Genomic DNA, 14,642 nt, shown 5'->3' with positions numbered 1-14,642 from the left:
AGCCTATTTATTTTCGTCTTTAACCGGCTGAATACTAAGAGGCTTTTTAGCATTATTGTGCTATTGGTGTGTTTACAGCTGAATTGACTTGTCCAGACAGGTGGTTTGTGACCACAATGTGTTTGGTACAATCTCTATAACATTCTCTGGGGCTGAACACTTCTGTAATCATTTCTTCTGGCAGGTTGAGGTATCTGTTAGCATTTTTTTTCTTTCTCTCATTTTCTCACATTCGTTCATTTGTTAAAGGACATGAAGACATTTCTTGTGCATTCAGCGGCAGAGTATTTTAGTTTCTGAACGGCAACCCTGTGGATTGTTGCCCATAAAATACTCAACAGCAGTGGCAAGGTTTTCTCTTTTTTTTAAATTGTTTTTTTTTTGCATTATACAGTAATTTAACTGCGGCCTTGGGCGGCTGTATTTCAGTGCCTTGATGGTTGTACAAGCACTTGAAATATCAATATAAATTTAGATGAACCTTGGTCTTTTGATGTGTGGATGCATAAGGTAAAAAGCCGACTGATGAAACCGCTACAATATGTGTAGGACTATAAAACAAGTTCTGAGCCATTGGAGTGGAGCCGTTTTACACAGATGCTCTGAAACTCACACTGTGTTCTGTGTTCTGAGGATGTTCTGAGGGTACATATCCTGCTCGTAGGTTGAAAGTAGGCTATGTCTGTTTATTGAGTGTCACTGTACTTTCGCCTATTGTTATCACGTCTCGAAAGCTTGGGAAATGACCTTCTTTAAGACGAGTCGTCTTATTGCACTCTATGTGACCCATGTGATCCCAATAACCGGCGAAAACCTGAGTGTTCCAGGAGAACTAGCTAACCCCTGAACGCCCACCGCGTGACGGCACACAGAGTTAACTGTGACATGTCAGACCCTGTGTTCCACCGTTTAGCAGTGGTTGTTCCAGACGTTGTTCCACAAAGGATGTCTTGCTTACAGTACTGAGTGAGCTATGCCCTGGCTGTTTTCCCCGTGGCCTCCCTCTCATACAGGTGCATGATGTACAGTATGGTCAATCTGTTCTGTTTTCCTGCTAGCCCTTGTTCAGTCTTTAGGGTAAGATTAGGGCAGATGGCACTCTCCTTTGTAACGCTGTGAAGCGAGTGATGCAACATAGCAGAGCCTCTGGCCAGAGCACCGTGTTTAGGTGTGGGTCTAGCTGAGAGGAGAGGAGGAAAGAGAGAAGGAGGGGGGTGGTGTGCTAATAGTTCAGAGATGGGCAAGGCAAGCGTACGTATGTGTTAGTACATCAAATAGCACAGGCTTCCCCAACTGGCCGCACGCCAAGTTTTCTAAAAAAGATTAATTAAAAAAATGTTTTTTTTTCCATTATTGGACATAATAGACTGTAAAAACAAAAGGGAATCAGCTCGAAGATACTTTAATTTAAGAAATCTGTTCCCAAGCATAATAGAGAGACACGTGATCGTATAAATAATGCAAGCAAGGTTTGAAATAATAAGGTCTTTGTCAAACATTATATCTGTTTGGGCATCTTGCAGTCAATTTGAATTGTACAAATTATTTGTAATTATGTTCACATTTTAGTCATTTAGCAGGCACTCTTATCCAGAGCGACATACATGAGCAATTAGGGTTAAGTGCCTTGCTCAAGGGCACATCTATAGCTTTTCACCTAGTCCGCTCGGGGATTCGAACCAGTGACCAGTTACTGGCCCAACGCTCTTAACCGCTAGGATACCTGCCGACCATGTCTGTTCTGGCCCCCTGACCAGCAGCTCAAGAAAAAAAAACTGGCCACCACTGAATCTAGTTGATGATCTGGGGCGGCAGGGTAGCCTAGTGGTTAGAGCGTTGGACTAGTAACCAAAAGGTTGCAAGTTCAAACCCCCGAGTTGACAAGGTACAAATCTGTCGTTATGCCCTGAACAGGCAGTTAACCCACTGTTCCCAGGCCGTCATTGAAAATAAGAATTTGTTCTTAACTGGCTTGCCTGGTTAAATAAAGGTAAAAAAAAAAAAAATCTCTGAAATATGGTAATGAACAAGCACATACAATGCATTCGGAAAGTTTTCAGACACTTCCCTTTTTCCACATTTTGCTACGTTACAGCCTTATTCTAAAATGGATTATATAGAAATAAAAACCTAATCAATCTACACACCATACCCCATAAGGTTAAAGCGAAAACAGCTTTTTGACATTTTTGCAGTATGTATTAACAAAAAAAAAAGAAATACCTTATTTACATAAGTATTCAGGCCCTTTGCTATGAGACTTGAAATTGAGCTCCGGTGCAACCTTCCACTGATCATCCTTGAGATGTTTTTACAACTTGATTGTAGTCCACCTGTGGTGAATTAAATTGATTGGACATGGAAAGGCACACATCTGTCTACATAAGGTCCCACAGTTGATAGTGGATGTCAGAGCAAAAAACAAGCCATGAGGTTGAAGGAATTGTCCATAGAGCTTAGAGACAGGATTGTGTCGAGGCACAGATCTGGGGAAAGGTACCAAAACATTTCTGCAGCATTGAAGGTCCTCAAGAACACAGTGGCCTCAATAATTCTTAAATGTAAGAAGTTTGGAACCACCAAGACAATCGGGGGAGAAGGGCCTTGGTCAGGGAGGTGACCAAGAACCCGATGGTCACTGACAGAGCTCCAGAGTTCCTCTGTGGAGATGGGGGAAACTTCCAGAAGGACAACCATCTCTGCAGCACTCCCCTAATCAGGCCTTTATGGTAGTGTGGCCAGACGGAAGCCACACCTCAGTAAAAAGCACATGACAGCCCACTTGTAGTTTGTCAAAAGGTACCTAAAGGACTCTCAGACCATGAAAAACAAGATTCTCTGTTCTGATGAAACAAGATTGAACTCTTTGGCCTGAATGCCAAGCGTCACATCTAGAAAAAACCTGTCACCATCTCTATGGTGAAGCATGGTGGTGGCAGCATCATGCTGTGGGGATGTTTTTCAGTGGCAGGGACTGGGAGACTAGTCAGGATCGACGGAAAGATGAACGGAGCAAAGTACAGAGAGATCCTTGAAAACCTGTTCCAGAGCGCTCAGGACTTCAGACTGGGGCAAAGTTTCACCTTCCAACAGGACAATGACCTTCAGCACACAGCCAAGAAAATGCAGCGACACTCCCCATCCAACCTGACAGAGCTTGAGAGGGTCTGCAGGGAAGAATGGGATAAACTCCCCAAATACAGATGAACCAAGCTTGTAGCGTCATACCCAAGAAGGTGCTTCAACAATATACTGAGTAAAGGGTCTGAATACTTATGTAAATATGATTTCTTTTTTTTTTAAATATAAATTAGCAACAAAAAAAGCAAAAAAACGGTTTTTGCTTTGTCATTATTATGTGTGTAGAAAACCATTCAATCCATTTTAAAATAAGGCTTAACAAAATGTGGAAAAGGTCAAGGGGTCGGAATACTTTCCCAATGCACTGTAGGTGAAAACATGATGATGAAGACATGAGGGGGGTTGGCAGATATTGTATGAAAGCTGGTTGTAATTCTGGCTGAATTTATCAACCGTTTATAGTTCATTTCCTTCGGTGAAGTACGTGAAACCCATTTTGAGGAAATCAATGTTCCTCCTCCTGTACAACAAGTCAGGCAGTCTTTTCCTGCCTTCATCCGTATCATATTTGTGACATACAGTACTGTGACTGAAAGTGACTGGCATCTCTAACTCATCCAAGATGGGATTGATGCTGTGGAAGAGGAATCTCTCTGATTGTCTATTGTCAATACATACAGTAGCTCTCCTAACATACATTTATTTATGGATTTTAGTGTGATATAAGGAGCCTTCTTTTCTTGCCATCCCCAGGGGTCATCAGGACAGCCCTATCCAACATGGACAGAGAGGCCAGGGAGCGCTACCCTGTGGTGGTCCAAGCCAAAGACATGGCTGGCTCGGTGGGTGGGTTGTCAGGCTCCACCACCATCAATGTCACTCTGACAGACGTCAACGACAATCCTCCCAAATTCCCCCAGAGTATGTATACAGATGTCTGTTTGTTTTTCTACCTCACGGTTTGTCCTTAGATATTCATTCTCTACTGTAATAAAACATAGGAATTAAACAGTCGAATGCTATATAGAGTTTTAAAAACACTACGATGTTTGTACTGTGAGTAATGCACCACAGAAATAGAATCTTAGAATCAGTGATTTCTGTGTCCTGCACAGCCAAATGTGACTTTTAAATAAAACTCCACAAGGTGCATCTTATAGTAGGTGTTTTGCTAATGCAGGGGTGGCTGTAAGTGATACAAACATGATGTATGATGTAGTGTGAAAATGATTGTTGAGTTGCAAGCAGACAGGAAATGTGATTAATTGACCCATTTATTCACATTTACATCTTGATGGTATGCATGAACAGTAGGCTAATTACTTCTCCATCTAGTCATAAATGCTTTATCATTCATGCCTAGATAATAACGTCTTGCTTATTCATGTGCTCATCCCATTACAGAAAACTACCAGCTGTACGTTCCAGAGTCTGCTCAGACTGGAAAAGCTGTGGGTAAAATCAAAGCCACCGATGAAGATTTGGGCGTCAATGCAGAGATGAGGTACAGCATAACCAATGCAGAGGGGAAGGCCATGTTCTCCATCACTACAGACACTAACCAGAAGGAAGGCATCCTATCACTAAGACAGGTACTGTTGAGATGCACACATTCATTTTCCAGCTCAAATTAAACCATCTGTGGTTGTGCTTTATGTTACAGTTCTGTTGGTGTTTACTGAGAAACCACAAGGTTATATGGTAATCATACATACTATTTATTTGGGATGAATTAAAATAAGTAGTACCATTACATACCCTTAGGCCACACTAATGCTAATTGTGTTAATACTATGAGTAAGTACCCATTGGTACCACATAGGCTGTTCTCTCAAATACCAATGGAAGCAGGACAGGGGGGAAAAAAGCATGGCTTTAAAAAGAGGATTGATTGTCGGTTTCCTCAGCAGCCTTTGAACTATGAGAAGAGGAAAGTCCACACACTTCACATAGAGGGAGTGAACACTCACCTGGATTCCCGCTTCTCCCACCTGGGCCCCTTCAAAGACACCACCACTCTCCGGATCATCATTGGAGACGTGGACGAGCCGCCTGTCTTCTCCATGGACTATTACATCATGGACGTGTATGAGAACTCCCCTGTGGGAACAGAGGTCGGCACAGTGACGGCTCAGGACCCTGACAGTACCAAAAGCCCTATAAGGTAAATGACATGCGTGAGGCGGCCATTTTGTTGGACTCCAAAACACCATCACAAGATTCAAAGCTTCGACCTTTGCATGTTGAAAGTCAGATGTTTTCTTGATATTCAATTCAAACAACTTGATTTCATTCATTCTATTGTCATTGTTCTCTCTCCTACATGTAGGTATTTTGTAGACCACAGTGAAGAGGAGCAGGTGTATTTCACCATTAGTGTGAATAACGGGGTGATTAAGACCACCCGGAGTCTGGACAGAGAGGATGTGGCCTGGCACAACATCACTGTGATGGCATCAGAGGTTGGTAAGTAAACATAGCACACAGTGGAGGATCCTTAACTAGGAGTCATCTTACCTTAAAATCATTTTGCTTTTAATTAACGAGGACTTTATTATGACTTTCAACATGGAGAAAACAATATGCTTCTGACACTGCATTAGCGATGTCACTTTAATCACATGTATCAGCATTAAAACACATGGCTCTCGAAAATGAACAGGCAGCAGTGCCTTGTGGGATTGATGCGGGGCTGCAGGTGTAACATCTCAGTGTGATGCTGAAGGTGGTCGAGTCAATCAATTCTTCCTCTCCCCCTCTTTCCTCTCCCCCCCTCCACTGACGCTTATCTAAGCAATTACTCTTTCCTTTACCCTTTTCTGCACAATAGTGTTCAGCTAATGGACTGAACTGGCCATCGATAAATGCCAGCCGACGCTGCGCTGATTGTGTTAAGTCACCTTAATTAATGGGAAAACCAGTCCGCACCTTTCTGGAGATTGGTGTGTGTTAATGAGGGAATTCATGACATACATAAACACTATACATATAGTGCATAGTGTATATTAGCAAAGTGTCACTTGTAATGTCCTGTGTGCTAGCTATGTGTATATTAAGTGAGACAAACTACTGTGCAACCACACAGCATGTCTCTTTTACATTCTGCCTACTGCTGTAGCTTGGGGTTAGTACTTCTCCTGTCATGACTCTAGTTGTTGGTTGGTGGTCGTTGTGGCTGTAATTTATGGATGAGTGAAATGGGAAAATATGATTTATGTATCCCACATTTAATAGGAACATGATTTCTCTGTGCAGCGTCAGGGAGTGTAGTGTGCTGCCAGGCAGCAGGAGTTTAGTTGAGTGACCGGGTCACCTTTCAAAGAGAATTTACACTTCACCTGGCAACATGGCCAACCTCAGGAGACTAACACGAGATACACAAATGGATGGAGGCTCAGTGGGGATGTGACCTTAATTGATGGAGAGATACTCTGAGAAAACATGGATGTACAGTACATCACTATGAGTGCTTGGCATGAACCCTGGACAGAACAATATATAGGCCTAGAACAATGTCTTGAAAATGCCATGCCATGGCTTGGGACGTTGTTTGCTTATTTCTACATTTGTTTTCCTATTTATTATGGATCCCCATTAGCTGGTGCCAAGGCAGCAGCTTCTCTTCCTGGGGTCCAGCAACAATTAAGGCAGTAAATGACATATGGGGTTAAAAGATACAATATAAAAGGGTTGTATTTAATTCCATGGTTTTATACATGTTGATCTTTGTTTGTTTGTTATTTTCAGACAATCCCAGTCACGTCAGCCATGTTCCTGTGACAATCCAGGTGTTGGATGTAAATGACAATGCTCCCTACATAGCAAGAGATGATGAAATCATTGTGTGTGAAAGCTCCAGGGCAGGACAGGTGAGTATCTTTCACTTTTACCTCCCTCCCTCTTTCCTGCTCTTTTCCACTTTACTCCCTCTCTCTTCCACCTTTTCTCCCATGAACTCATATTCTCCCTTATTCAACTATATTGTCTTTTAAAACCTCTTATCACGCACATGAATGCACTCACACACATTCTCCCACAGACACACAGACACACAGACACACAGACACACAGACACACACACAGACACACACACACACACACACACACACTCTGCCTTTATTGTGTGTTTGACACCATCAGGAATGGATTTATCTGTGGTGCAGCAGACTTTTGCAGCCTCTTGAACCTATAAATTATTCAGCATGTACCAATGTCTCCACAAGCAGATAGGAGCTGCATTAAGCGCAACAGAGACGGATTGCAGAAAATGTTTATCATCTCTCATTCAAATTTGGCCCGTGTCCAGCCAACCACGACTGCTCAGATTCATATCACAATAGCATTCTCTCTTCATATTTTCCCCCGTTGAATGAAGATTACTAGACAGACTGCAGCATATAATCAGTTTGCTGGCTAAAGGCGACAGATGATGCATGCTAAGATGACATGTCAAGGGGCTTTTTCAAACACTGCAACAAATTAGAGTAACTTCAATGATCTTTCAGAGAATTTGAATTGATTTATAGTCAAATGTGCTGTTATGTTCATCGAAAGGAAAGAAAATATAATTTTGTTTAGAACTAGTTGTTTTGTTAGGGAGACATACAATGATTCATATTCAAATAGCCTCTTGACAGCTAATTCTGTATTTCTATGGATTCCCGTATTACTGTACGGTACCACAAGTTCAGGAATGTCTCTTATAGACTGACAATGCTAAAGCGCGTGTGTAGGTCGCCAGGTTAGGATCCACTATAATTGGTGCATTGTCCATATGATCATTTTTAACTCTCAGCCGGTAGAAGTCAACTTCCTTCAATGAGCTGACAAAATATCAGGAACAGTGCTCTTGGAGACAGGTCATATCCACCACCTCTGATCTACACTTCTGGCTGGAACAAAGGCCGCATGTGAAATAATGGCACATGTACACATGGAATGGCCAACAGAAAGGGAAGGAGGAGAAACACATGTACTGATCGATAGTCATTACTATAATATAATAATATAACAATAATAATAATAATAATGGGCAGTGAATTTCTTGACTTATTCCTATTATATTTAGCTCCTAATAGAGCAAAAGGCTGTATATACATACGTGTGACGTAAAAACGTTTTTCACCCCCATTTTCCTCTCCCTCTCGTCCCCTCACTCCTCTCCCTCTCGTCCCCTCACTCCTCTCCCTCTCGTCCCCTCACTCCTCTCACTCTTCTCTGACAGGTGATCCAGACAGTGAGGCCATCAGACATGGATAACTTTGCGAATGGACGCTTCTCCTTTGCTCTGCCAAGTGATCTCCCAGTCAATCCTAACTTCACCTTAAAGGCTAACGAAGGTTGGCTGGTTACTGTGGCTTTCTGTGGCAATTTTAAAAAGTACACTGCATTTTGTTGAACCGCCACAAAGGATATGTGTGTGGACAGATATTTGTGGCAGATACTATCATATCTAGTGATTTTTGTTGTCAAACAGTTACCCCCCATTTACACTTTCTCCTCCCTGGAGACGTTTTAATATCAAATGGAAGGACCTGCAGTTGTGTTTCCTTGGTAACAGACAATGTTTTTTTTTAATCTCTTCCTCATTTTAGCTTAAGGCTCCTTGGCTGAATTCAGAGAGAACACTGTTATGTTATTTTTTCCTTGTCTGAAAACCCAATTGCTCCTTTGGCAGATCAGGGAGAATCTCGAGATTAAGGTAGACTTCCAAGACGGATCACGGCAATCAGGATGATACCAGACAGAGGAAGTGAGCTTCCACTGAGTTTTGTATCAGTGCTCTGTGTTCTTTGTGGTGGTGTAGCCTAGTACTTGGTTTTTATCTCCTCCCCAAATGGCTCTATTTTCCCTCAGGCGCGCTTGTTCAGTGAAACCACATTTCCACTGAAGTGTCATGAGGCCTATGTTTACACATACAGGAGCACCAGGTAGTACTCCTCGGATAGAGCTAAAAGGAACACAGCTGCTTCAGTGCACTGATTGGGTAGAAGTAGGATACATTAGCTCCCTCAGGCTGTGTGGAATCTTTGCCCTCAGAACAACCTCAATTCGTTGGGGCATGGACTCTACAAGGTGTCAAAAGCGTTCCACAAGGATGTTGGCTCATGTTGACTCCAATGCTTCCCACAGTTGTGTCAAGTTGGCTGGATGTCCTTTGGGTGGTGGACCATTCTTGATAGACACAGGAAACTGTTGAGCATGAAAAACCCAGCAGCGTTGCAGTTCTTGACACAAACCGGTGCACCTGTCACCTACTACCATACCCCATTCAAAGGCACTTAAATATTTTGTCTTGCCCATTTACCCTCTGAATGGCAAACATACGCAATCCACGTTTCAACAGTCTCAATACTTAAAAATCCTCCTTTAACCAGTTTCTTCCTCTTCATCTATACTGATTGAAGTAGATTTAACAAGTAACATCAATAAGGGATCATAGCTTTCACCTGTATTCACCTGATCAGTCTTTGTCATGGAAAGAGCAGGTGTTCTTAATGTTTTGTGTAGTCAGTGTGTAGTCAGTGTGTAGTCAGTGTGCTGTGGTACTATCTGGACGATATCCTGCTGTTCACCAGCTGATAGACATTATTTATTTAGCCAGAAATGCCTTGAGAATGCAGAGGAATCTTACAGACATACAGCAGCTTACTCTCCAGTGAGGTTGTGTTAGAGAGAGAGATAATTATCTCTGATTTTCTCTGCTGTAATCATAATAATTTGGAGGAAGAAAAAATCATGGAGGTGGCTTTATATTCTATTGTCTCCCAAGTGGAGGATGAATGAGAGATATTGTCTCTTTCTTGTTTACCTGTTTCCTTGCGGTGGGCAAAGAGATAAAGTAATGAAGTTTGACTTGAAGCCTTTGGGCCAGGGCCCCTGCATGCTAATTGGAATCCTATGTAAATGAACTCTTCCTCCTATGCACCTTCCCATGGGCTCGCTCTGTTGGAATACATTTGTTGATATCCCGAATGATGCAAGGGTTGACCCCCCACCCACCTCTCTTCTCCTGTCTCTTACCATCCCAAGTGACATGCTTTATCATGGCTCTGTGTTCCTGGGGGAAAATGAATCTGCATTGTGAAAACGCGGGCCGTGATTGTGCATACAAATGCATGGCTCTGGGCCGTGAAAATGGAAAATCTGCTGGAGCCTCTTCAGAATGAGAAATGCTGTCGCAGCAGCTGTGCTGGCCTGGATAGAGTACTTTTGGCAAGTGTTAATAAAGCCTGAAGAGGCACTCGCTATCTGTTCCCAGTCCTTTCTTATAGATAGCAGCGGGAATGAGTGGAGAACTATGGGCATCCTCTGCAATGTTGGAGAACACTCCTCATATCTCAGGGAAAGGTTGTGCTGGTTTTCTGTATTTTTCTGTTCTCTGTTGTTGCATATGTGATTTCAGAAGTATAAACAGGTCATGGCCAGTTCCTTTAGATGGTGTATTTTGGGAAAGTATATCAAAGGATAACCTAAATAAATACAAATGTATACAATACACACTGAGTATACCAAACATTAGGAGCACCTTCCGAATATTGAGTTGCACCCCCCTTTGCCCTCAGAACAGCCTCAATTCATCAGGGCATGGACTCTACAAGGCGTCCAAAGTGTTCCACAAGGATGCTGGCTCATGTTAACTCCAATGCTTCCCACCGTTGTGTCAACCAGCAGCATACCACCCTGCATACCACTGCTGGCTTGCTTCTGAAGCTAAGCAGGGTTGGTCCTGGTCAGTCCCTGGATGGGAAACCAGATGCTGCTGGAAGTGGTGTTGGAGGGCCAGTACAAGGCACTCTTTCCTCTGGTCTAAAAAAATATCCCAATACCCCAGTGATTGGCGACACTGCCCTGTGTAGGGTTCCATCTTTCGGATGGGATGTTAAATAGGTGTCCTGACTCTCTGGGGTCATTAAAGATCCCATGGCACTTATTGTAAGAGTAGGGGGGTTAACCCTGGTGTCCTGGCTAAATTAACCAATCTGGCCCTCAAAGCATCACAGTCACCTAATAATCCCCTGTTTACAATTGGCTCATTCATCCCCCTCCTGTAATCATTCCCCAGGTTGTTGCTGTAAATGAGAATGTGTTCTCAGTCAACTTGCCTGATAAAATAAAAAAAATTGGCTGGATGTCTTTTGGGTTGTGAACCATGCTTGATACACACAGGAAACTGTTGAGTGTGGAAAAACCCAGCAGCCTTGTTGTTCTTGACACAATCCAGTGTGCCTGGCACCTACTGCCATACCCTGTTCAATCTTTTGTCTGCCCATTCACCATCTGAATGGCAGACATACACAATCCATGACTCAAAAGGCTTAAAAAATGTCTTCTCCTCCTCAGCTACACTGATTGAAGTGAATTTAACAAGTGACATCAGTAAGGGATCATAGCTTTCACCTGGATTCACCTGGTCAGTCTATGTCATGGAAAGAGCAGGTGTTCTTAATGTTTTGTACACTCCATGTGGAATAGAATGTATGATATTACCGAATTTCTTTACTGAATTTAAAGAAAATGTGTGCTCCATTTGTGTTGTTCTTTGGCTTTAACGGAAAAATACTCTGCATTTGGAGTCATGTCTGTATCAAGTCTTATAATGACTTTTTGTCAATACAATACATCCAGTGTATTTTCAACCTCTTGTCATTCCACTCCAGACAACACTGCCAGCATCGTGGCACGGAGGCGTCAGTTCAGCCAGGCGGAGCAGGATCTCTACCAGCTTCCTGTGGTTGTCAGGGACGGGGGGGAGCCCGTCCTGAGCAGCACCTCCACCCTGACCCTCCGAGTGTGTGTCTGCCAGAGAGGAGGTAGCAGCAGTAGCAGCAGCAACAGAGTGAGGACCTGCCAAGTCCCGGCCTTCCTCTCCACAGCTGGCCTGAGCACCGGGGCCTTTATCGCAATTCTGCTTTGCATCATCATCCTGCTGGGTAAGAGACAAGAGAAGTCGAAAGGGGGTGGGAGGTAGGGGGCACGTGGAGGAGAGGAGATGGGAGAGAGAAAGAGAGGGAGAGAGAAAGAGAGGGAGGGAGAAAGAGAAAGAGAAAGAGAAAGAGAAAGAGAAAGAGAAAGAGAAAGAGAAAGACAGAGACAGAGACAGTGAGAGAGAGGCGGCTCTATCTTGCCTAGAGGTAGAAATATTGAAAGGCTTCACACCAGCTGAAGGAGTACCTCTGGCTGATTTGTTTCTTGCAGCAGAAGGCCACAAGTCCCCTCTCAAATCACTTTGCAGGTCGTTGCCATCAGAGAACCAGGTGTGTGTTTTGAACCTTTAGACTGGTGCAGTGTAATGACATATTGTAAGTTGCTGTGGTCTTGTCCCCTCTCCTCTGACATGTCCTGTACTGTAGCCATCGTGGTGCTATTTGTCCTCCTGCGGAGCAAAAAGGGCAAGAAGGAGCCGTTGATCATCTCTGAGGAGGACATCCGGGAGAACGTGGTCACATACGATGATGAGGGCGGTGGCGAGGAGGATACGGAGGCGTTTGACATTGCAGCGCTGCGGAACCCCGCCGGGGCAGAACAGAGGAGGCTGCGGCGGGAGGTAAGGTCTGGGGAGGAGGGGTGGCTGGTGGCCTGCGGGCCCCAGAGTCCGTCTCTTGTGCTGCTCGACACAGAGGACATGCACCACGTCATCAGACAGAGAGTAGTAGACGCTGACAAGGACACCAGCGGACCACCCTATGACTCCCTCCAGACGTACGCGTATGAGGGCTGCGGCTCACCCACGGGGTCAGTCAGCTCTCTGGGGCTGGCCCAGGTCCTGCCCCTTGAACTCAGCTACAGTGACCTGGAGGACTGGGAGCCGGAGGGCCACATGCAGGCCAGACTGTTTGGGACAGAACTCTCTGAGACAGAACAGACCATAACCCCCTAATGTAAAACATCTCTCCTCTTCTAACCAGTTTAAGGTTAACCTAGCGATACAAAGCTATTTGAGTTGTACAACTTGATCCTTTTTTGTGTGGAATTGACTGTCATTTAACACTGGTCTCTGTCAAGTGGAGTGGAGGAAACTATTTAAATATTTTTAGAAAAACAAATTATGAAGTTGGTATAAAAAGAAAACGATTTTCCCAAGTGTATATTTTTATTGATGAATAAAGTGCAGTGATTTCAGATAAGTGAATTTACGTGCAAGTCTTGTGTCATATTGTATAATGTGTCTGGTCCCACAGGAGTATCCTTAGTACCGTTGTGGTAAGTATCTGGGTCAGTTTCCATACAGCAACTCAGAGTTGGAGTGCTGATCTTTGATCACGTCCTCTCTGTCCGTATGATTGTAGTCATTATGATCTAAAAGGCTAAACTGATTCTAGATCAGCACTCCAACTCTGAGACGCTTTATGAATGCGGACCCTGTTCTTATCATTATGCTTGCTGACCCCACAGTCTTGAAGTACTACAGTAACCTTCCGAGGTCTTTCAACTCTTTCTTAAGTTAACCAATGTAAATTGGTGCACGAGAAGAAAAACTACATCACAGGAGCAGATCAACTTTTAATTGGGAAACAACACAATTCTATGGATGATAATTGGATCCAAATGCTTTGGTGTACAGCTTTTGATTTTGGAGCTGGGATTTATAAACCAGTTGTGAAACAGTCTTGTTTCCTGCTCAGACTTGATCAATTCCCACGAGAGCCCGGCTCCATAAATAAAGGAACAATAAACCGCTCCTTAATGTCTTTATAATAACGGGCGATGAGGGGAAATCTCATTTGAATTACAGACAATATGAATCTATGTTTAACTTTCTGATGATACACATCAAACAGGAAGAAAGGTCATCAAGTCAGAGCTCGTCCATTTACTCACACCGTCTTATATATCCCATTGAAATGTTAACACGTGACTCCCACGTCTGTCACACTTTTGAATATGACAGTACAGCCACACAGTCCATAACACCATTCCACACCCACCTACAATAATACACGTACAATATATGCTGCATTGCAAACATTCTTATTGTGCCACTTATTCACAGCAAGGTAATTAGGGGAGATGTGTGTGTACTTATTCCTTTTTGAAAACAACTGTGACCACAACATAGATAATCATTTTGTTGCCATAGTGGTGGCGAAATGATGAATAATGCATTACTATATAATTGCATTCTATCAGAGAAGGATGTTTAAAGGCTATGGAGGGTAAATAGCATCTCTGCGGCCACCATCAGAAATTTGATTACTTACGTCCCACAAAGGAAAAAGGAAACGCACCCAATGAACTGCTATGACAATTTTGCTTTAAAGTTGTCGGATCAACAGAGCCAATGATAAAGGGGAAATCCTGGTAAGTCCCAGTGAATATTTTCAAATACATCCTGTGTCTCAGTGTTATCTGATGCTATATACTCCCTCATCAATTAATGATTGTATTCATTTGGCCATGAAAAATACTGTTACAGCTGTTACAGTTAGAGACTACATTACATGTAGGCTACGTAATAGTTGTCACCGATTGGATGTTGGCGTGTTATCATTCAATATCGAGGAGAAACTAAACAAATACTGTAGCTACATGTAAAAAGCATACCTATGTTTTATTTCAGT

At 43.2% G+C, this 14,642-nt stretch overlaps 1 protein-coding gene across 3 annotated transcripts in view; it reads left to right on the top strand.

Annotated features, from left to right (window-relative positions):
• The window catches only part of cdh18a (cadherin 18, type 2a), a 52,255-nt gene extending 39,053 nt beyond the window's left edge, over positions 1–13,202 (top strand). For 2 of the 3 annotated variants that reach the window (XM_035799968.2, XM_035799969.2), the window contains exons 5-12: positions 3,835–4,002; positions 4,486–4,673; positions 4,989–5,245; positions 5,411–5,547; positions 6,829–6,950; positions 8,306–8,420; positions 11,742–12,014; positions 12,435–13,202. In XM_035799968.2, coding sequence (XP_035655861.1) covers positions 3,835–4,002; positions 4,486–4,673; positions 4,989–5,245; positions 5,411–5,547; positions 6,829–6,950; positions 8,306–8,420; positions 11,742–12,014; positions 12,435–12,961 — 1,787 coding nt within the window. In that variant the 3' untranslated portion in view covers positions 12,962–13,202. The remainder of the gene's footprint in view (positions 1–3,834; positions 4,003–4,485; positions 4,674–4,988; positions 5,246–5,410; positions 5,548–6,828; positions 6,951–8,305; positions 8,421–11,741; positions 12,015–12,434) is intronic. The other variant, XM_035799971.2, reaches the window with a different exon arrangement.
• Positions 13,203–14,642: the final 1,440 nt, after the last annotated feature.

This window comes from Oncorhynchus keta, chromosome 23 (assembly GCF_023373465.1).
Source record: "Oncorhynchus keta strain PuntledgeMale-10-30-2019 chromosome 23, Oket_V2, whole genome shotgun sequence".
NCBI classification, from domain to species: domain Eukaryota; kingdom Metazoa; phylum Chordata; class Actinopteri; order Salmoniformes; family Salmonidae; genus Oncorhynchus; species Oncorhynchus keta.
The sequence above is the reverse complement of the archived record's forward strand: the minus strand, read 5'-3'. Positions and strand labels throughout refer to the sequence as shown.